The 22064-nt window shown below is 38.6% G+C and overlaps 1 protein-coding gene across 7 annotated transcripts in view; it reads right to left on the bottom strand.

Moving 5' to 3' along the window:
* The window catches only part of LOC122551062 (protein furry homolog), a 350939-nt gene that overhangs the window by 83584 nt on the left and 245291 nt on the right, over positions 1 to 22064 (bottom strand). For all 7 annotated transcript variants that reach the window (XM_087988218.1, XM_087988219.1, XM_087988222.1 and 4 more), the window contains 7 exons: positions 20872 to 20975; positions 13598 to 13783; positions 12399 to 12597; positions 10076 to 10197; positions 8669 to 8856; positions 5918 to 6012; positions 440 to 1044 (listed from right to left, as the gene is read on the bottom strand). In XM_087988218.1, coding sequence (XP_087844344.1) covers positions 440 to 1044; positions 5918 to 6012; positions 8669 to 8856; positions 10076 to 10197; positions 12399 to 12597; positions 13598 to 13783; positions 20872 to 20975 — 1499 coding nt within the window. The remainder of the gene's footprint in view (positions 1 to 439; positions 1045 to 5917; positions 6013 to 8668; positions 8857 to 10075; positions 10198 to 12398; positions 12598 to 13597; positions 13784 to 20871; positions 20976 to 22064) is intronic.

Here is a 22064-nt window from a genome sequence, read left to right as displayed (position 1 = left end):
CAATTTTCTTGCTAACTTGCTGTTTAGTATTGTCCTTAATCTGATTTGTATCCATGGCCCTCCAAATATGAATATCATCCAATTATTTGTAAAATACACTGTGGAGACAGTTAATTAGATTTTCTCTTACCCAGTTAACAGTGAAATTATTGGAAGAAAATAATTATTGCTAAGAAAATCAGAACTAGCTTCTCCATTGCGCAAAACATTAAACCCAGTATCGCATGTCAGTTATTTAATAGAAAATCACCAACAGATGAAAAATTGCCCTTTATTGTTGCTTAGCCTTATTTAAACATGACCAAGAATTTTCCTGTAAAAAATCAGCAAAAATTAAAATCATGCAGCAAATAAACGTTATTACAATATAAAAAGCTAAAACCATTTTCAACTAGTTCTATAGTGCCATTTCACGATTACAATTATTCCACGTATTTACCTATCGCTTGTGTTAAATCGATCACGGAGATTCGAGAGACAGGAGTCAGTTGGCTGAAGAGTTGTAGAGTTAGGTCTGTAGTGGATATGGATGTAAATCCTTTTAGCAGTAGCTGCTGTAATCCTGAGAAGTTTGTCCATTTCAGCTGCCCTTGTAGTTTTTCAAGTTTCTCCCTAGTTTCAGTCTTATCCAAAGGAAGATGAACCAGAAGTTTAGTTAACAACCGCTGTGCCATTTGGTATTCAAATTCAAAGTCTGACTCCATCAGTGCTACAGCAGACCAGAAAACAGTGGCCAAAAGATTCATGGGATTATTAATATTAGTTGGATCAATTATGCTGTCCTTAAGAGAGGATGAGCTTCGGGTTTTTGACACAATGGCTTGACCATTTGCCTGGATGCGGTCCAAAGTAGCACTACGTGGAGGATCAGAAGATCTGTCTGAAACACCAAACTTTTTTGGCACAGAAAAGCTTCGCTGATGTCTGCTGCGTTCGGTAGTAATTCCACCACTGTTCAATATGCCTGATGTTAGATTTAGCTGCCCAGTGCTCTTACAACTTGATGCTAGTTTGGTATTCATCATGAAATCAGGAGAGGATGATCTGATTAAAAGCAAAATATGAAATTAACACAGCATAATTCAGACAGAATGATTCCAGGTGCCTTAAGCAATTCTGACTGCAACAAATGTTCATTTTTTACATTTGCATTACTTCATAAACTGTAAGTAATTCTGCTTTTTATTTTAACTTGTAAAAATTAAAAAGATGAATTGCATTGTCGGGACCTCCCTTTTAAAGAATAATGGCTGAAGCGGATAAGTTTATTTTCGCTTCTCTAGTCTGCATCTCCACAGAAATTAATTTAGCTCCATAATACTATTTTGTTCTGTAACCTCACTAGCTTTTCCTTAATTCTATCATGAGTATTCACTATTACAGCAGCTCTATTTTTCAAAATTGTGAGTTTAAAAGTTAGGGTTAATTATATTTCTTCATAATGGAACTTTTAGGAGTATTAATACTTAAACTTATTACTTACGATTCAAGTTCTACAAGAACTTGCATCAAATTTCAGGTACGTTATTCCAGGAAGGAACTTAGAAAGGAAAGTCCCAAAAATGTTCCTAGTACTGAAAGGCTTTATTTATGAGGGGAAAGACAGAAAGGAAGGCCAAGAGCTGATATAATGGAGCTATTCAAAATGATCTAAGATCAGTTGAAGTAAAGTTACTATTACTATTGAAAACTATTTTCACTGGACAATAAGTTAGTTAATCAAGGTCATCAATTTAAAATGTTCTACAAGACAGTAAAGGAAGAGATTACAATATTTTTTCCCCCACAATGCAGAAGAGGCCCACTAAGAGATTATTGAAAATAGCACCATCAGGACTAATTTTGGTTTCAAAGTACAGATTACCAGGAGGTCCATCAGCCTGTTGAGTTTTTGAATTTAAAGAAAGCGGATAAATATTTGTAATATATCTAATTTTAAAGTAAATTAGGTAAATTTGGATGGATTAAGCTGATCATTGACAGGATTGTCTCATTTCGGCCCATGATTACAGTCATCTAGAACAGAAACCTGTGACCTCCTGAAGTAAGGAAACCTGTCAGAACTTCTAGGAATCAGGCAGCTGGTGGACTTTCTGGAATTAAGATCTGTTGGTCAATCTAAAGCTAAAAGCTCCAAAACTCAGCAGCTCTACAACAGAGCATAGCTGCTGCCAGGCATCACACCCTTGGATTCCCAGATGGAAGATTACTCCTGGGGGATGACTGTTTGAAGGTCCTTTCTATGGGAGATAGGGAACAGGCTGCTTAGAAATGAGGGCATATGGGTATCTCTCAGATGCCATCCATCTAGCCTAGATAGAGTCTGCAGTCTTGCACAAATTGCTGTAGGTTGAAGGATTCCTCTTTTCCCACAACAAACTGAGAGCCTGACTATACTGGTTAACTAGTTATGCAGGCTGATGTTTTCTTGTCCTGCCTGGAGCTGAAGTGTTTGCAGCACAATGCCCTTAAGTACTCAATTATTAATCATTTATAGGTCTCAATTGGATTGTCCCATTTTGGCCCATGATCACAGTCATCTAGGATAGAAACCTGTGACCTCCTGAAGTAAGGAAACCTGTCAGAACTTCTAGGAATCAGGCAGCTGGTGGGTTCATATAATGGAGCTAATCAAAATGATCTAAGATCAGTTGAAGTAAATTCATTAGTAATAGTAACAAGTCAAACTTGAGCATTCCCATTATAACTTAATTTGTGGTGGCAGGAAGGCAACAAGTTTATCCTTGATGCCAAACATTCCAATATTTTCCAATTTACCTATTTTCTTAGAGAAGATCTAATTGAGATACGCAAAATGCTAAAGGGGATTGTTAAAATAGATACTGAAAGGATGTTTCCTCATGTGGGGCAATCTAGAACAAGTGGTTATAGTTTTAGGAGAAGGAGTGACCAATTTAAAACAAATGATGAGAAATTAAAGGATAAATTAAAGGATAAATATCTCAAAGGATAAATTGTGGAATTCACTATCCCAGACGTTAAGTTGAAGATAGATAGATAGATGTTTAATCAGTAATCATTGAAGGGTTACGGAGAGTGGCAGGAAAGTCAAGTTGAAACTGAAATGTGACCAGCAATGATCATATCAAAGGGTGGAGCAGGCTTGAATTGCCTTCTCCAGCCTCTAGGTTTTATGTTCATCTTCCGTCAGTCACACAAGTCACACCCCTTTCTCCCAAGTCACACACTTGATGTAACCACCTACCAGACTCCAATGGTACACCTGACTTTCCCAGCCATTCACTGTCCTACCCAGCCAGGAAACCTGAAGGTTTCTTGACTGTCCTCCACACCACCTTCAATGACCAACTCTCATTCCCCTCCTCCCAAGCCAATCTCTCTCCAAAACCCTCTGTGTTCCTATCTGGTAGTCTCACTACTTTGCCTCTAGGTGTTGGACTGAGTTCATTTGCTCACATTGTGCTGCTCCTCCAATAACTGACTGACTGTTTCTCGCTCACATTTGCTTTTGTTAGGTTCACCAGTGAGTGACTAGATTGGGGGGCGGCACAAGCTTGTCAGTTGGGTGGTCAGTGAGTGGAAAAACTGACCTTTGACCGGGGAAGCTCTTTTCAAAACCTTCCAGTTACGCTTATTTGTGATTTGAACAAAGGGTCAGGGGTCACATTGGAGCCCTTGGTACCTGCTGAACAATCCAGATATACCCTTTGAAACTACCCTGTCCACTCCCAGCACTCTGTCAATAGCAGTCATATTATGGCTTTACGGTATTTTTATTTGAGACAAAATTATGTATTTAAATATGGAAAGCAGGCTGCTGATTTCAGCTTGAGTTTGTTGGGAGGTGATGGGTTGGCCCCTGATCCATTTTACCTACTGCCCTCCCCCAATAAAAAACAAGCTCATTCGGGATACCTAAAATCCAGTCCTACATATTTCTGCAACTTTAAGATAGATTATGTTGACAACAAGGCATAATCTGGGAGATATGAGGGGAACCTCGCACATGAGTGCAAATGACAAGAATGATGTATCTGCATCCATCTTCAGCCAGAAATGCCATGTGAATGATGCACTGTGAATTCTTTCTGAAGTCCAAAGACAGTCTTCAACCAATTCAATTCCTTCAAATGAAATATCAAGCAACTTCTGAAGGCATTGAATACTGAAAGGCTATGGGCTTTGACACCATTCTTAAAATAATATCCACCACATGTGCTCCAGAACTAGCTGGGCTAATAGCCAAGCTGTTCCAATAGAGCTACAACATTGGTAGGCAGGGCTGCTGCTATGTACCACCTCCAGGAAGTTGATCTGCGTCTGTTATCCATGTTCAGGTTCTCCACTTTCCATACTAGGCAAAATGGACACAGTTTGTTGCAACAAGAAAAACAGGAGAGATTTTCTGTTTTTTTTATTAAAGGAAGTGATTGGTGGCTCTCTGGATTCCCCACTAACCAGCTCATTAAGAGCTTAGAAAGATAATTCTCCCCATCACAGGCCTCGACATTGGTAAAGTGCCGAACAATCGGAGGCCAACACCTGGGCCTAAAGTTAGCTGGTCAAGTCCTATTCCTTAGGTAAAAACAATGACTGCAGATGCTGGAAACCAGATTCTGGATTAGTGGTGCTGGAAGAGCACAGCAGTTCAGGCAGCATCCGAGGACCAGTCCTATTCCTTGGTGGGGGGTGGGGGGGGGGGAGGGGGGGTCCAGTGGCAAGAAGGTAAGTATTTTTTTGCCTTCTTTGTGTGGGATGTGGTTGAGGGGGGAGGTGGACTGGAGGCAAGGGCAGGATGGTGGCTTTCAGAGGTCACTTCCTTGACCTCACCTATGCATCAAATTGCCCCCAAATTGGGTTATTGGAGGTCACATCCCACCAAGGCAGGTACATTACTCCAGTTTCCAGTGGGTAAACTAGCCACCTTTCTCACTTGCTTGTCCAGTGGATGATTGTCATCTTAAGTAGCCTATAACCAACGACTTAAAAGCTTGAGTTGCTGGTGATTTGGGAAAGTCACTAATGGGCTTTCTTGCCCAAGCATTTAATTGCTGAGGTGGTGAGAAGGGGTTTAGTTTCTCTCCAGGACAGACTCAACTAATTATTTATACTTCTTGCCACCTCCAGAGATGGGAAAACCATGCATGGCTTTGCTAACTTAGGCTAATTTCCACTGCACCATTGGCTTAAACTGTTAGGAGGACACAAGTTTAACAAATAAATTGACAACTGCAGAATCAGTTTACTTAATATGTTAGATAATTTTGTCACTGTGAAAGTTGGAAGATAAAATGAGAGATTTTTCTTCCAGATAAATTAGCAATAATGATCCCTTACCCTCTATCTCTGCTTTAGATCTTCCCATCCAGCTTACTGGTTCTAGACAAAACTGCATATAATGACCTGCTCTTTGGCGCCTGCCTATGCCAATTTATTACCAGCCATAAACTTTAATAATCTAAAATGTTCTTTGATAACTAATATTTTGATTGAAACCGTCTTTACAAAGGTACTTTACATTTCCCACATTTCAAAATGCTTAAAATTATGTTGATTTGTAAAGCCATTAGAACAGCTTTCCACATTTCTATTCCTATATATGAAATTACTTGCTTTTAAGAGACGACGCCCCTCTTAATTTTCCAAAACAGCGATGCCAGCAACACTAATGAGGCACTTCCTATTCTTCTATCTGTTCTAGTGATCCCAGAATTAGATACAAAATGGATTTGGATCTTCTCCGCATATCTCTGAATATATTAAATTGGTTGTGTAAAAAATTCAACATGAAGTCACTTCTAGATCAAAGCAGTGTTAAGTAAAGCATTAAACTGAAGTCCTGCTTCTTTTAGCTTTGGAGGAAAATAAATCTTGAAATAACATTCAATATATTCAAAACATCAAAGGTGATGTTGCAAGGAGAAAACAATCTTACCTGGATAGAACAGCTAAAAGATCACTGTTCTTCAAACAATCTGCCAAATTGTCAATGCCTGATTCCAGTGTCAAGAGTGCTTCCATTACATAACCCTGGCATAAGTCATAATAATTTTGAAAATTAGAGTTTTGTAAGTTGAACTTTTGCAAAAGTATACCTTGGCAGATTCCAATGAATTTCTTTTAAAATAATTACACTTGTAAATTAATTGGAATGTTTCAAAATTATATTACTAAGAAAAATTTATTTTATTAGTTCATCAGGAAATTGTTCCCAATAGGGATTGATTACATCTAAAGATGACCCAATGGCCATTTTGGGAGATACAGGGTTCATCTGCTTTTCTTGGGCCTTGTCAGCCCTGGAGTAAAATGGTGCCACTTAAACTTAACAGAACTCTGTCAAGGTAAGTGTTGTTGATCCCATTAGTAAATTTGGGATGGGATTTTGTTACTTTTTAGTAGGGCCACCACACCACTCCAACTGGGCTGGCAATGTGGACTCGGTTGAGTAGGTTGGGGCTGTTTTCTATGGAATTTCAAAGAAAGTGATGTGACTTTATTGAAAGATATAAGACTCTTAGCAGCCTGACAGGTTGTTTCATATTGTTGATGAGTCTAGGACTGGAAAGTATAATCTCAGATCAAAAGATTGCCCACTTAAGATAGAGATGAGGAGGAATTTCTTCTCTGAAAGGGTAATGAATCTGTGGAATTCTTTATTGCAGAAAGCGGTCAAGACTGGTTTATTATGCATATCCACGGCCAAGATATGTTTTAAATCAGTAAGGAGACCAATGAAATAGAGCAATGGCAGGAAAGTGGGTTGAGGATTATCAGATCAGCAATAAGCTCACTTTAGCTTTGATCAGACCCGACTGGTCAAATTACCTATTTTGGCTCCTACATTTTGGGGTCTTGTAGTTAATATAAAATGGGATTTTTAAAAATTGACTTGAATAAGGAACCGCATTCCATTTCATGATACCTAGGTTTATTATACTGAAGAATTCTAAACAAAATTTAAATTTTTGTCTTTGAAGTCTTAGGCCTTTTGTTATTATAAAGCATTATGAAATTCAAATAACATAAATGTAGGAAATAGATTTTTATGCCATTTTGAGGATGAACAGCCATTTTTAAAAGTCTGGCTCACAGACCTTGGAATTTTCCCAAGCTTGATCACTTGATTCGTGGATGAAAATACAGTTTTTAGTCCTGATCCAAACATAATTAATAGCATTATTTGATTTTATAAACACAGGAATGATTAATAAGATTGACAAGATCTGCAAATGTCAGATTTTCAGGCATAAATCTGTCTGAAAAGTGCATAAACTCATCAACTGTTAACCTCCTCAGAACTATCAACAGACTAATCAAAATTAACTGACAAACTGTCACAAGCAACAGTCAAGATGATCTGTCAAACAGGATTGGTCAAGAGGAGCTGTCAAAAACAAATGTCAAAGGGTGTCAAAACATTCAAGGCATTTAGACATCTTGTCCTTTAAATCTCTGAAGAAAATGTCTTGAGTATTGAGGAAAAAAAAGTATTGCCTGCTATTTCACTCCACCTGTTGACATATGCCTTCAGGCTTCTGTTGATGTCTAGCGCTGTTTGACTGATTTCACTAGCACTCATTACCACAGTAGGGTGGCATTTTGTGCTTTTATTGACAGCTCCAAGTCATTATGGACTCTGGAAGTGGGATTATAAGTAAATTTCAATGCTTGTTCTTATAATAGAATGTGAATGAAATGTTTGTTATTATAAAGCATTATGAAATTCAAGTAATATAAATGTAGGAAATAGATTTTTATACCATTTTGAGCCATGGATAACCATTTTTAAAAGTCTGGCTCACGGACCTTGGAATTTTCCCAAGCCTGATCACTTGATTCGTGGATGAAAATACAGATTTTAGTCTTGATCCAAACATAATTAATACTATTATTTGATTTTATAAACACAGTAATGATTAATAAGATTTTGTCATTGAGCAGACTGAACATGAAAATATGAGTTCTTCCTTATACAGAAGACTTGTTAATTTCATGAATAGGATCATAAGGAATGAAATAAGCAAGTTGTTAATTGTATATCATTTGGGGATAACTATTTGTAGGTGGTTACTATTTGCAAGACTTGCCCTTGTTCATATATGTAGAAGCCGACTATTGTGGCTAAAATGTGGGCACTAGTTAGAGTTGCATGTTATAATAATATTTCAATAAATTTAATCTATTAAGTGTGCAAAGACAGTTCTGTTGCTTCACTGTCTAGTTGGCTGTTTGTAAAACATTTGATCCATCAAGTCTGTTCTTCTATAAATTCCTTATGAGATTTTTTTTCAAAGGAAGGTATCGGTTTTGGTTTTTGAATAGGTATTTAAATATTCATATAAACTACATGTAATGGAAGAAATGAAAAAGAATATGGGCCAACGTTAGAAACAGCAGCAGGACTGCCAAACTTTCAGTCATTACTCTCTGAAACCGAGAGCAACTTCTGGAGTTTGTACATGTGCTGTTAAATGGAGAAATATAGAAGTTGCTGGCAGTAATTTTACAGTCTCTAAAGGGTGTACAGTGATCGAAGAATGCAATCAATTAAAATTCACTAAAATGTAATGAAATTACACTATGTCTGTTAAACGCTTAAAAAAATTGGTGAGATATAATTGGGGTTTCAATGATGTACCATGTTCTCAGCTGCAGACAATTTGATCAAATATGGAAAGTGTACCTGAACCTCATCACCATGTTCTCCTATAACTTCTACAAGTCTCGACAGGAGGTCAGATAAAGCATGTGCAGACAAAGGTTGCTTCAAAGCTCTGAAGATTTGGAATGAGCGACCTGCATAATGCCTTGAAGAGCTAGAAAGTGCTGTTTGTAGAGCAACTTCACTCAATCGCTGTTCCATACAGCAGCCTACGAAAAATGGAAATGTATTTTTAACAGAATTTTTACAGTGCAAAGGAAGCCATTCAGCTAATTTTGTCTTAATTAGCTTTCTCTTTAATATCTTCATATTTGTCCTAAAGTATGATGCCCAGAACTGGATAAAATACTCTAGCTGGGGCTAAAATGGTATTGCCTTTTTAACTACTATAAAACAGAATGTTAATACAGAAAACTGTAATCAACAACTGACATTATTATTTAAATCAAATAATGTAGAAAAAAATCCACTAATTTCTCATTATTAAAAGGAAAGCCTTGATTTTAATGTGTGGAGCTGAGGAGGCAAGGAAAGAAAACAATTTGCCCTAACCTTAGCAGTATGACTGTTACCTGCATTTTCAGTCAGTTTTCTGTTTAAAACTAATCACTCAGGTTAAACCATAACGAGGATTTCTCAGGAATTTAGAAGGATTTTTAGATAGTGAGGTGAAAGCCTGAGGAAGAGGAGACTTAAAAACAATAATACTTTAAACAGAATGATTATTGGAAGTCGAAGAATTCAGGGTTGAATGTGAACTAGACAATTGCATCAGGAGTATTTAAGTCAGTTCTCTGATCCAAAAGATTCATGGTTAGAGACAAAAAAAAACTGCAGATGCTAGAATCCAAAGTAAACAGGCAGGTGACTGGAACAACACAGCAAGCCAAGCAGCTCTCCACCTCCTGATGCGGCTTGGCTTGCTGTGTTCTTCTAGCCTCCTGCTTATCACAAAAAAAATCATGTCAAAATGGCAGAAAGGAAAAACATATAAGACTTGACTTACAGTATTATTAGGGTAACTAGGTGACCAGTCCCTGTTTTGAGATTAACAAATAACAGACGGACAAAGTATCCCATAATTTTCAACTGATATTTTTGTGCATGTATAATATGAATCGACACATGGGCACTGCACTCTCCTCTGGGTTGGACTGTCAAAGAAGATGATGGCAGCAGATTCAATAATAAATTTTAAAAGGAAACTGAATAGCTACTTCAAGAGGAAATATTCCCATGCATATGAGAAATGAACAGAGTGTGTGATTAATAGTTCTTTCAAAAGAGCTGGTCCAGGTAAAATGGCTAGAATGGTCTCCTTTTCTGCAGAATGATTCTATAATAAACATGAAAATGCATAACAATTGACTTTACATTAATTTTACATTGTTAATTCCAGAAATGTATAGTTTCTGCAAAGTAAAATACCTGATTTTATATCTTTGAATACAAACACAACGTGACGGAGGAAGTTGGTTAATTCTTCGGCACTTTTTGAATTGTTATTCTTTGGAGTAATATCTTCATGGCACCAAAGAGGTCCAAATGGCCTGTAGAAAATAACATTATTCAGCAACTGAACCTACTTAAAAAAATATAGTTCACATCTTGGAATACTGTGATTTGCATTAAGGACTATGTAATCATTCCATTCATAGATATACTGATGAAAAGTACATTTAGAAATTCAAAAACTGTAGCGTTCATTGACTTCATTTATAGCATAAGGACAACACTGAGATGTACTTTCAGTTATCAGTACTTGTAAAAACTGACCATCTTGATTTTTAAAATGCATAGTCATAGATTTTGACTTCAGGGATACCATAAGGAACAGGCTGATTGGCCCCTTGAGCCTGCTTCACCATTCAATAGGATCATGGCTGATCTGATATTTCTCACACCTACTTTTCTGCCCTTTCCCAGTAATCCTTTATCCTCCTACTGGTCAAGAATCTATCTCAGCCTTAAATATACTCAAGGACTCTGCCCCCAAAGCATTCTCTCTCTCTCTCTCTCTCTCTGGCAAGGAGTTCCAAAAGCCCTCAACCCTCTGAGAGAAGAAATTCCTGCTCATCTCAGTCTTAGATCGTCACCCCTTAATATTGACAGGCTAGTGTCTAAACTTTTATGTAACCAATTTCCTCAAGGAGTTTATTAGCAACATTAAATTTTAATGACTTTGAGAGCAAAGAAATTATTGGTTTTTTTATCTTTTAGCTTTTTGTCCATGTGGTCTGATACCTCTGTAACTAAAACGACAAGAGCAATTCTGCTCCAAGTCATAATCAATTCCCTTAAAATGATGTACAAAAAAAGCAATCCTTGCTACTTTTGGAGTAGTTCTGTTCCTTTAAATACATCCCAGTCTCTTGTAGTGCTGCTCTGAAGGTCGCATTTGTGGGGTTTATGCTGAAAATCCCCAGTAGAACTTAACTCTGAAAAGGCGCATCTGTCCTTGAAATTCAAATTATTCCTCCCAAGTCATTGTTTCTCATTATTATTCAGATTTAATTATGAAACACTAGATTAAGAAAATAATACAACTTTCACCAAAAAATTATACAATTTCAAACATAGGATTTAAATATCTGTTTTAGTGAGAATATTTTCTTTTGGCTGAGATTCTAAAAAGCAATTTAATCAAGCTGTAGATGGCACTGTTCAATTATTTATATACCTTAATGTAATTGTGGGGCTCTTCTATAGGCTTCTTTTAAATTAGATTGCAGGAGCCCAGCATCAAATAAATTCTGACATTAATGCTGCTAAATCTGGTTCTTATAGGCTAGTGACAAACTTGCAGATCCAGTTCTACCTACAGAATCTAGATTCAAACACATAAATTTGGCAATCAATAAGTCAATTTGTAAAGACCAGGGTAACTTGGTTAAAGTAACAGGGGCTATGGAAACAAGCAGGTTAGTAGAGTTAAAGCTATATCAGATCAGCCATGATGTTATGGACTGATGGAGCTCTTTGGCCTATTCCTATTCCTATGCAAAGAAGGTTTGAGATGATACATTTCAGCAGAAAGAACATGGTGATACAGTTTAAATAAGGGGCACTACCCTTAAAGGTGGACAGGAGCAGACCAAGGTGTATATCACTAAAGGTGGACAGCATAGTTAATAAAGCATACACTATGGTAGGCTTTATTAATAAAAGCATAGAATATGGAAACAAGGAGGTTAAGCTGATTTTGCATGAGACACTGGTTAGACCTTAGCTGGAGTACTGAATACAGTCTGGACACCACCATTTTGGAAGAATGTGATTACATTGGATAGAATGCAGAAGAAGTTTTGAGAATGGTTTACCCAAGGATGAGAAGCTTCAGTTATGAAGACAGATTGGAGAGGTTGGGACTGTTTTCCTTGGACAGAAGGCCAAGAGGAGATTTGACAATTCTTCAAAATCAAAAGAGAACTTGATACATAGATAGGGTATTCAATTATTATTTAAATAGATACAATATTCAGGATTTCAGAGAAACAGCAGGAAAATGGCACTGAATCATAATGCTCATTCATAGAGACAGTGCAGGTATGATGGTCAAATGGACTCCTTCTATACCACCACAATTCTGAGATTCTTTGTGACAATTAGTACAACCCAAATATTTTACTGGAATACTTTTCCAACACAAAAGTCCTAATTGCCTTTCTTATACTTTACATTAAATCAAGATGTTTCCCACAGAGAACATAAAATGCATTAAAGATATGGATGGAAAAACTCATTATATTACCTGTTTGCTAAAAACTCAATTAGCTTGTGAGCCTTCTCATCTATTTCAGCTGCAGCTTCAATCTCTTCCATCTCCTGTGAGATTTGAGGAAGGTTCCCACTACTACCAGCAAGGCTGAGACTGGAAGATGTGGAACTTGAGCTTAAACCTGAATCTGGAACTGGAGAGGACTGATACTCTCTTAAGAAGTCAAAACCACCTGATTTAAGTAAACAGGAACATTACTGTAAAAGTCATAACACAAAACACATGAATTTTGCACTGTAAATCTGAACACAAACAGTATTCCTATTTATTCCAAGGTTGCAAACTGCCCTTTTAATCCATCTTGGAACCATTATCCAAAAGATAACACATTAAATAATGAAAACAATTTCAACTATTTGCTCTGCTCAATATATTACCAGGAAATGAACTTAATTAACTAGGAGAAAGCAAGGACTGCAAATTCTGGATATCAGAGTCAAAGAGCGTGGTGCTGGAAAAGCACAGCTGGTCAGGCAGCATCCAAGGAAAAAGAGAATCGACAATTCAGGCATAAGTCCTTCACCGGGATTCCTGAAGAAGGGTTTACACCTGAAATGTCGACTCTCCTGCTCCTCAGATGCCGCCTGACCGACTATGCATTTCCATCGCCACATTCTTCGACAATGAACTTAATTAAAGCTAAATTTTAAAATATCAAATTTGAAAATATTTGAGGCTTTGCAAACAGCAAACATACTGACGTCATAACCCAGACTACCTCTAGCGTCACATCAGTGTAGCTTATTTTTAACCATCCCTGAAATGGATTAAAATGCTACCTTCTCAAGAGGAAGCTAGGATCAGTAATAAACATTGGTCTTGCAAACTAAGATCTCTTCACAAGAATAAAAAGCAAAATTAGTATGCATTCCACCCATATCGCACTTGTGAAACAGTAGCATTACATACAATCTATACCACAAGGTTTTGTTTTCTTTTTGAGTGTCATCTACTGAATAAAATTTTATTTTTATTACATAGGTTACTGAAACCAATGATCAGTGGATATATCAAAACTGAAAGTCTGATGACAAATTCTTAGGATTATAGTCTTGAGTCTGATCTTTTCTATATGTGATATTAATTCTGCAAATCAAGAACATATTTATTTGGAGAATTACCTCAAGCAATTAAACTAGTGGAGATTTGTTTTATTTCAATGTTATCTTTACCTGAACAGAGATATTCTGGTGGGTAAGCTGGTTTTACTGTGAGTGTTTTACTTTCGCTGACTTCTCTGTTAAGCAGAAGAACGGCAGCCACAGATTGGAAATTGTCATTGCATGATAAGGCTATCAAGAGGTGCAAAAGTAATCTTTTGCTGTGTTCAAACACTTCTGGACGATAATGATCAAGACCTTAAAAACAAGATATGAGGAAAATAAATGAAGTACATACTTATCAGAAACAAAAAACAACTGCTGCAAAAGCTCAGCAGATTTGGCAGTATCTGTGGAGAGACATCATAGTTAACATTTCAGGTCCAGTGATTCTTCCTCAGAACGTTGAGTACATACTTATTTTTGGTCCTCAGTTTTTTAGATTAGATTACTTTACAGTGTGGAAACAGGCCCTTCGGCCTAACAAGTCCACACCGACCCGCCGAAGCGCAACCCACCCATAACCCTACATTTACCCCTTACCTAACACTACGGACAATTTAGCATGGCCAATTCACCTGACCTGCACATCTTTGGACTGTGGGAGGAAACCGGAGAACCCGGAGGAAACCCACGCAGACACGGGGAGAATGTGCAAACTCCACACAGTCAGTCGCCTGAGGCGGGAATTGAACCTGGGACTCTGGTGCTGTGAGGCAGCAGTGCTAACCACTGTGCCACCGTGCCGCCCAGTTGTTAGGTTTATAAACAAGGTTTATAATAGATGTACATTTGAAAAACAATGTAATGCAAATTCGTATTGCCTTTTGAGAGTAATTACTGAAAATATGCCCCTATCATTTACTCTCAGACTTGAAAACGTGGGGGTTCCTTTTGAAAAAAAGCCTATAACATGACAGATTTCTTTCATTGGGATAGAAAGTGTAGTTGTCCAAACCAAAATCAGGGACCTAAATCTAGAGAAAAGGAAATGTGAGAGTATCAGGGTCAAGAAGTGGCGATAGACTGGGTAACCTCATTAAAAAGAATGACAATGGACAAGAATTGGTTAATACTTGAAGAAGAAATGAATGCATTGCAGCAATTATACATTCATTATGGGCAAAAGAAGACAATGAAAAAGTGGCCCAACCATGGTTAATCAAAGAAATTAAGAACAGTATTGGATCTAAAGAGGAGTCACATAAAGTAGCTCAAGTAGAAAGCCTGAGGACTTGGAACAATTTAGAAGTCAGCAAAGAAGGACCATCAGATTTTTTAAAAGGGGAAAATTAGGAGTATGAGAGCAAATTTTCAAGTAACCTAAAAGGCGACAAGAGCTTCAAATTGTATACAAACAGAAAAATTTGTGGCTCAACAATTGGTGCGGAAGAAAAAGATTCAAACTCATGGGACATTGGCACCAGTACAAGGGAAGGAGGGAGGCTTACCAATGGGACAGGCTTCACCTGAATAATGCTGGGACCAGGATCCTGGAAAATCACGTAACTAATACTTTAAATTAAATAGTTGGGGGTTGGGAGGAGGGTCAAGTTGCATGCAAAATTCTGGAAAAAGTTAAATTGGTGGTTTTGGTAGGAGTGGAGGAAGGGGAGCCCAGGACAGATAACTGAAGTTTCCAGAACAAGTAATAGGACAGAGAGTACAGAGAGGGTCAGGAATCTAACTTCACGCACAGCAGATAAAGGGCAATTTTGAGAAGGGGGGTGGTCAATGCAGGGCTGAGGGTGCTGTATGTATACGCATGTAGTATAAGAAACAATGAACTTGTAGTGCAGATTGCAACTGGCAGGTATGATTTTGTGGTCATCATAGAGACGTGTTTGCAAGCAAGTGTACACAGCCTATTGAAAGGATAGGTAGGTAGGCAGAGGGGACAGGATTGCCTCAAAGGTAAGAAATGAAATTAAATCAATGTGATGTAGGGTCAGATGGCATAGATTCCAAGGAACCACAAAGGGGGAAAAAATCTCTGAAGGGAATTATTTACAGGCTTCCTAGCAGTAGAAAGGATGTGGGATGGAAAATAAATCACAAGTTAGAAAAAAGTTTGTAAGAAAGGCACTATTATAATAATTATGCAGGAACTTCAAATATGCAGGTTCACTGAGAAAATCAGCTTGGTAGTGGATCCTAAGAAACAGAATTGGTGGAATGTCTAGGAGATCTTTTTTTGCAGCAGTTTGTGGTAGAGCCCACTAGTGAACAGGCAATTCTGGATTTGATGATGTGTAGTGAGGCAGACTTAATTTTGGAGCTTAAGATGAAAGAACCCTGAGAAAGCAGTGACCATAATATGACGCTTTCAAACTGTAGGGTGAAAGCGAGAAGCTGAAATCAGATGTAATAGTATTACAATAGAGTAAAGGTAACAGACCTGAGGAAAGAGCTGGCCAGAGTTGTTTGGAAGGAGAGCCGAGCAAGGATGACAGTGGAGTAGTGTTAGCAATAGTTTCTGGGGGTAATTTGAGAGGTACAGCAGAAATTAATCCCAAGGAAGAAGAAACATATTAAGGAGAGGACATGGCAGCCTTGACTAACAATTGATAGTCAGAGATAAGATAAAAGCAAAGAACAAGTATAGAAAGCAGGGAACCCCAGTAGAAAGTCAGTGGATTGGGAAGGCTTTAAAAAAAATCAGCAGAGGATAACTAAAATGGCAACGGGGTGGAGGGGATGAATTTTAAATATGAGGGTAAGCTAGCTAGCAATATAAAAGACTGAAATAGTTTCTTTTTAGACATGTAAAACATAAGAGATAGGCAAGAGTGGACATTGGACCTCTGGAAAATGAGACTGGAGAAGTAGTAATAGAGAGAAAAGAAATGATGGAAGAACTGAATTAGACATTTTGCATCACTCTTCGTGGTAGAAGACACCAGTAGCATACCAGAACCTCAAGAGAATCAAGGGGCAGAGGTGTGTGTACTGACCATCAAGTCTTGGGGAAGCTGAAAGGTCTGAATACAGATGAATCACCTGCACCAGATGGACTACACCCCAGAGTTCTGAAGAAGATAGCTGAGGAGATTATGGAAGCATTGGTGGTGATCTTTCAGGAACACTGGAATCAGGGAGAGTCTCAGAGGACTGGAAAACAGTAATGTAACACCCATGTTTAAAAAGGGAGTGAGGCAAAAGATGGGAAATTATAAACTGGTTGGCCTGATCCCAGTCATTGCTAAGATTTTAGAATCCAGTATTAAGGATGAGATTGTGGAGAACTTGAAAGTCCATGCTGAAATAGGGCAGAGTCAGCATGGCTTCGTCAAGGGGAAGCCATGCCTGAAAAATGTGTTAGAATTCTTTGAGTAAGTCAGGAGCAAGTTAGACCAAGGACAGCCAGTGGATGTGATCTATTTGGGTAGGTGATGAGACCAACTGTCAGAGAGTCTATGATTGACCACTTGATTGGAATCTACATTTTGGAGACCATAGCTCTACAAGATCAAGCATCAAGGTTCCTTTAACAACAACTTCCAAAACCACAACTTCTACCAAGCCAAGAGCAGCAGCTACATGGGAACACCACAACCGCAAGTTCCCTCAAAGCCACTCATCATTGTTACTTGGAAGTATATAGCCATTCCTTCAGTGTCACTAGGTCAAAATCAGGAACTCTCTCCATAACAACATAGTGGGTGCATCTACACCAAGTGGACAGCTGGGGTTGAAGAAGCCACCTCACCACCACCTTCTCAAGGGGAGCTAGGGATGGGCAATAAGTCCTTGCACAGCCAACGATGCCCACATCCCATGAGCGAATAAAAAGTAATGTGGTGTATTTGGATTTTCAGAAAGCATTTGACAAAGTCCCACCTAAGAGATTTTTGTGCAAAATCAAAGATTGATGGTAATATACTGGCATGGATTGAGAATTGGTTTGCAGACAGGAAACAGAGAATAGGAACAAATTGATAATTTTTGGAGTTGAAGGCTGTGAAAAATGGATTGCTACAGGGACCAAGGCTTGGGCCCCAACCATTCACAATACACGTCATCAATTTTGAGGAAATCAAACCTAGATGGGTGTGAGTGATGAGGAGGATATAAAGAGGCTTCAGGGACATTTTGACAAGTTGAGTGAGTGAGCAAGTATGCAGTATAACATGGATAAATGTGAAATTGGAGAAAGTGAGAACTGCAGATGCTAGAGGTCAGAGTTGAGTGTGTGATGCTGGAAAGGCACAGCAGATCAGGCAGCATAAGTACAGCAGGAAAATTGATGTTTCCGGCATAAGCCCTGATGAAGGGCTTATACCCAAAATGTCAATTCTCCTGCTCCTTGGATGCTCGCTGACCTAAATGTGAAGTTGAGATGGAAATGTGTTGCTGGAGAAGCGCAGCAGGTCAGGCAGCATCTAGGGAACAGGAGAATCGACGTTTCGGGCATTAGCCCTTCTTCAGGAATGAGGAAAGTTTGTCCAGCAGGCTAAGATAAAAGATAGGGAGGAGGGACTTGGGGGAGGGGTGTCGGAAATGTGATAGGTGGAAAAAGGTCAAGGTGAGGGTGATAGGACAGATTGGGGTGGGGGCGGAGAGGTCGGGAAGAAGATTGCAGGTTAGGGAGGCGGTGCTGAATTTGATGGATTTGACTGAGACAGGCTGGGGGGAGGGGAAATGAGGAAACTGGTGAAATCCGAGTTCATCCCTTGTGGTTGGAGGGTTCCTAGCCGGAAGATGAGGCGTTCTTCCTCCAACCGTCGTTTCGCTGTGGTCTGACGATGGAGGAGTCCAAAGACCTGCATATCCTTGGTGGAGTGGGAGGGGGAATTGAAATGTTGAGCTACAGGGTGGTTGGGTTGGTTGGTCCGGGTGTCCCAGAGGTGTTCTCTGAAACGCTCCGCAAGTAGGCGGCCTGTTGTCCACTTCAGCAGGAAAACAGAATGGCAGAGTATTATTTAAATGGTGATAGTCTGGGAAAGGTTGATGTACAAAGGGACATGAGTTTACACCATTGAACACAAATATGCAGGTGCAGCAGGCAGTTAGAAAGCCAAAACGTCTGTTGGTCTTCACTGCAAGAGAGCTTGAGGGCAGGAACAAGCAAATCTCACTGCAGCTATACAGGGCTTTGCTAAGACCACACCTGGAGTGCTTTGTGCAATTCAGCAGCTCTTTACCCATACTTGTCATAGAATGAGTGCAGCAAAGGTTCACTGATTGATTTCTTGGTTTTTCATAGGAGGAGAGATTCGAACAGCTGGGCCTGTATTAACTGGAGTTTAGAAGAATGAGAGGGATCTCAATGAAATGTTGACAATTCTGACAGGACTGGTCAGATTGGATATAGGGTTAATGCTTCCCTTGGCTAGGGAGACCGGAATAGAGGTCATGGTCTCAAAACTACAATATTGCTCTTCACAAATCTTGCATTGCTCTTCACTCAGAGGATGGTGAATTGATGGAATTGTCTATCACAGAACACTGCAGAGGCAAAGTCACTGAATATACTGAAGAAAACTGATTTCTATAAGTGAAGAATATTGAGGCTTACGGAGAGAAAACACTAATGATGTTGAGATAGAGGATCAGTCATGACCGAATTTCAGAATGGTTTTGATGCACTGAATGGCAGGAAGGTTCTGAAATCTACCAATCATGGAGCATGTTAAGATTTAGGCTTATTGGGCTTAGAGGAAACATTAGGTAAAAACAAGGACTGCAGATGCTAGAAACCAGAGTCTAGATTAGAATGGTGCTGGAAACGCACAGCAGGTCAGGCAGCATCCAAGGAGCAAGAAAATCGACGTTTTGGGCAAAAGCCCTTCATCAGGAATATAGGACTGAAATGTTGATTTTCCTGCTCCTCGATTGCTGCCTGACCTGCTGTGCTTTTCCAGCACCATTCTAATCTAGACTTAGAGGAAACACTCCTGATCATCCTGGTCCACATTGTGCTATAAAAGCATTTAGCTCACGGGTCGGGTCTTTCTCACTTCTTTGTACCTGCCAGGATTACTTAGTCACAGTTAATCTGCATGGGATGAAACAAAATCCCTGTTCAAATTAAGGCAGTTAGCTTTTTAAGAAGATTTTACTCACTGAGCTGTCTCTGACAAGCCTACTTGTCAACTGTGTCCATTAAAATGGTCAGCAAGCAAACTGGGTATTGGTGTAATATTTAACAGTTTCTTTTATCCCCAATGACCCCAATCCACCTGTCCTTAAAGACAAAATGCAACATCCTCACACTTTCTGCAAGAACTTCCTTACAGATTGTATGATTTAAACTTGGTTTAAAATACAACTTTTGTATCTAATATTATCTTCGAATTATCTAAGCTTTTCTCCTGAGGTATCTGTCACAATGCTGGTTTGGTACAAGGTTACTTTGCCTCTGAGTTTTTGTTTTCCAGAGAGGGGGTAACTGGCTAGGCTCCATCGTGTCTGAAGTTCGAATGGTTCATTGGGGCCTTGTTGTTTACCCTAATAGATAGTGAAAACTGGTGTAGTCAAGGGGTGTGGCCAGCTCTCTGGCTGTGCAGTTCAATTCAGTTTGGGAGTGATTTGAGTCAGAGTCAGAGGAGAAATTGGAAGCTTCTCTCTCTTCTTCTGCCCTCTCTAACTTCAAGCCTGTAAGCTCTAGTTCGTTTAATTTTTTACTATTTGTGCAAAGGGATATGTGTATTGGGACAGTTGCAAGTATTTTTGGAACAGCATCATTAGGTCAGATTTGGATAGGAAAAGTTATCCAGTATTCTGTTCTCTGTTCTTTGTGTTTCATTCCGTAATTTTAAAGTAAATTTTGTTTGTGTAAAACTTGGCAATTTACCCAGCTAATTTACTTCGGGAATATCTACTATACACCTAGCTAAGCAAAAGCAAAGTTACGGTCTGGGCTACCTGCTTAAAAATGTTTTGAGGGGTGTGGCCTAGTCTATAACAGTGTGCTTACTTTTTTTGTCATCAGCAACAGAATGCAGTTTATTTGTGTGTTACACATGGATGAAACCTACCCATATAGAAATAGTGAACATAGCTGAGTATTCCAATAAAACCAAGAGGAAAATTGAATCAGTTCTCATTTGGTAAATTCAGAAGTGCTGTTATGGTTGATGCAATCTTAGTCATGTGTAGGGTGAATTCTATACAATAATTGTGATACATTAACACTATAATAAAATTATTTTCACTGCAGTCTCAAAATAGGTGAGTATTTTCATTAAAATATCATACAGGCTTGTAGCACCTAATTTGTTACCGTTACTGTATGATCAATCCTGAATTTTACTAACTGGAAAATATGAATCTTCTGTACCTTCTATAAACTCACATGAATACTTCCACAATTTTAAATTAAAATTAAAAACAGTTTGCCTTACCCAAAAAGAGTGCATGAATTAACAGCGGCAGATGCAGAGCCCAGTCTTCTCTAACACTGTGATCAACCACCATCTCTGTCATGAAGATGACAGCTATATTACACCTGTTTCCATAGAAATACAAAATGTAAGTACTATATAGTAGCTAGCTCAGCTGAGGGAATGCACTACTTTGTTTATTTCCTCACTGGGAGTGCAGTTACTGATGATATGGTACAAAACACTGGTTTTTACAAATGTAAAACATCATGACTGGCATTTTGGTTGTTAGATGGGAAAGTAAGTTATACTAGAAGGTAAGGTTGATAGCTGGACCGAGATAGGAGAATCCAAGATGGAGGATGAGAAAAATGTATGGCTGTAACAGCTGCTCCTTTTTTGATGTATTTTAGGTGGTGGAGGTGATTTCTTCGAATTGCAGGAGCAGCAATTACTGTTTTATATGCTGTTGCGTTGTTTTGGAACTTTGGAGAAAAAAAAAGTCAAAACAACGTCACTGTTAAAAGGGAGAGGAGCAGACAAAGGCAGCACATGGTCTGTGCAGGAGAGAGAGGGAGAAAGAAACCCACACTGCTAACTGACACAGCAGTGAACCTACACAGTTACTGCCTTTGCTGTTGAATTCATGTATCACCAGACATTGGAGTGCATCTGGGAAAATGAACAAAAAGTGAAATTTACAACTGATCTTGGAGGAACCTTTTTGGGAGAGGATAAATGAATAGATTTTTTTATAAATATTTTTATTTTGAAATTTTTTTTTAGGTTTTTTACAAAATTATAAAACTTGTACAAAACAGTGTGACCACTGTACAGTATAATAGCAACAACAAAACAAAAAAAAACTAATCTATTCCACAAACTACCAAAACACAACAAGAATTTTAAAAATTCTGTAAAAACTACAGTTCAATAAATAACCAATATGAAAGAAGAAAAAAAAATAAACAGACAAAATAAAATTATACCAAGTTATAACAAGGTAGCTTAAGTTACAATTACTACACTCAGCGCACTCTCATCACAGCTCCCCAACATTGGGAGCAACAGTGAGTAGACCTGTACTTAAGCGGGATTCTTCCTCCCATGGGCCCCCAAACTGTCAGGCACAGTTCTCACGGCTAGACAAAGGCCCTGGAGGTAGCCGATATGTCTACATCGATATAATACAAAAAGGGCCGCCATGTTCAGTG

This window comes from Chiloscyllium plagiosum, unplaced genomic scaffold (assembly GCF_037043375.1).
Source record: "Chiloscyllium plagiosum isolate Xiang-an unplaced genomic scaffold, Cpla_swu_hap1 HiC_scaffold_6, whole genome shotgun sequence".
Lineage (NCBI taxonomy): Eukaryota > Metazoa > Chordata > Chondrichthyes > Orectolobiformes > Hemiscylliidae > Chiloscyllium > Chiloscyllium plagiosum.
Note: the sequence above shows the minus strand (reverse complement) of the source record. Positions and strands in the feature narration are given on the sequence as shown.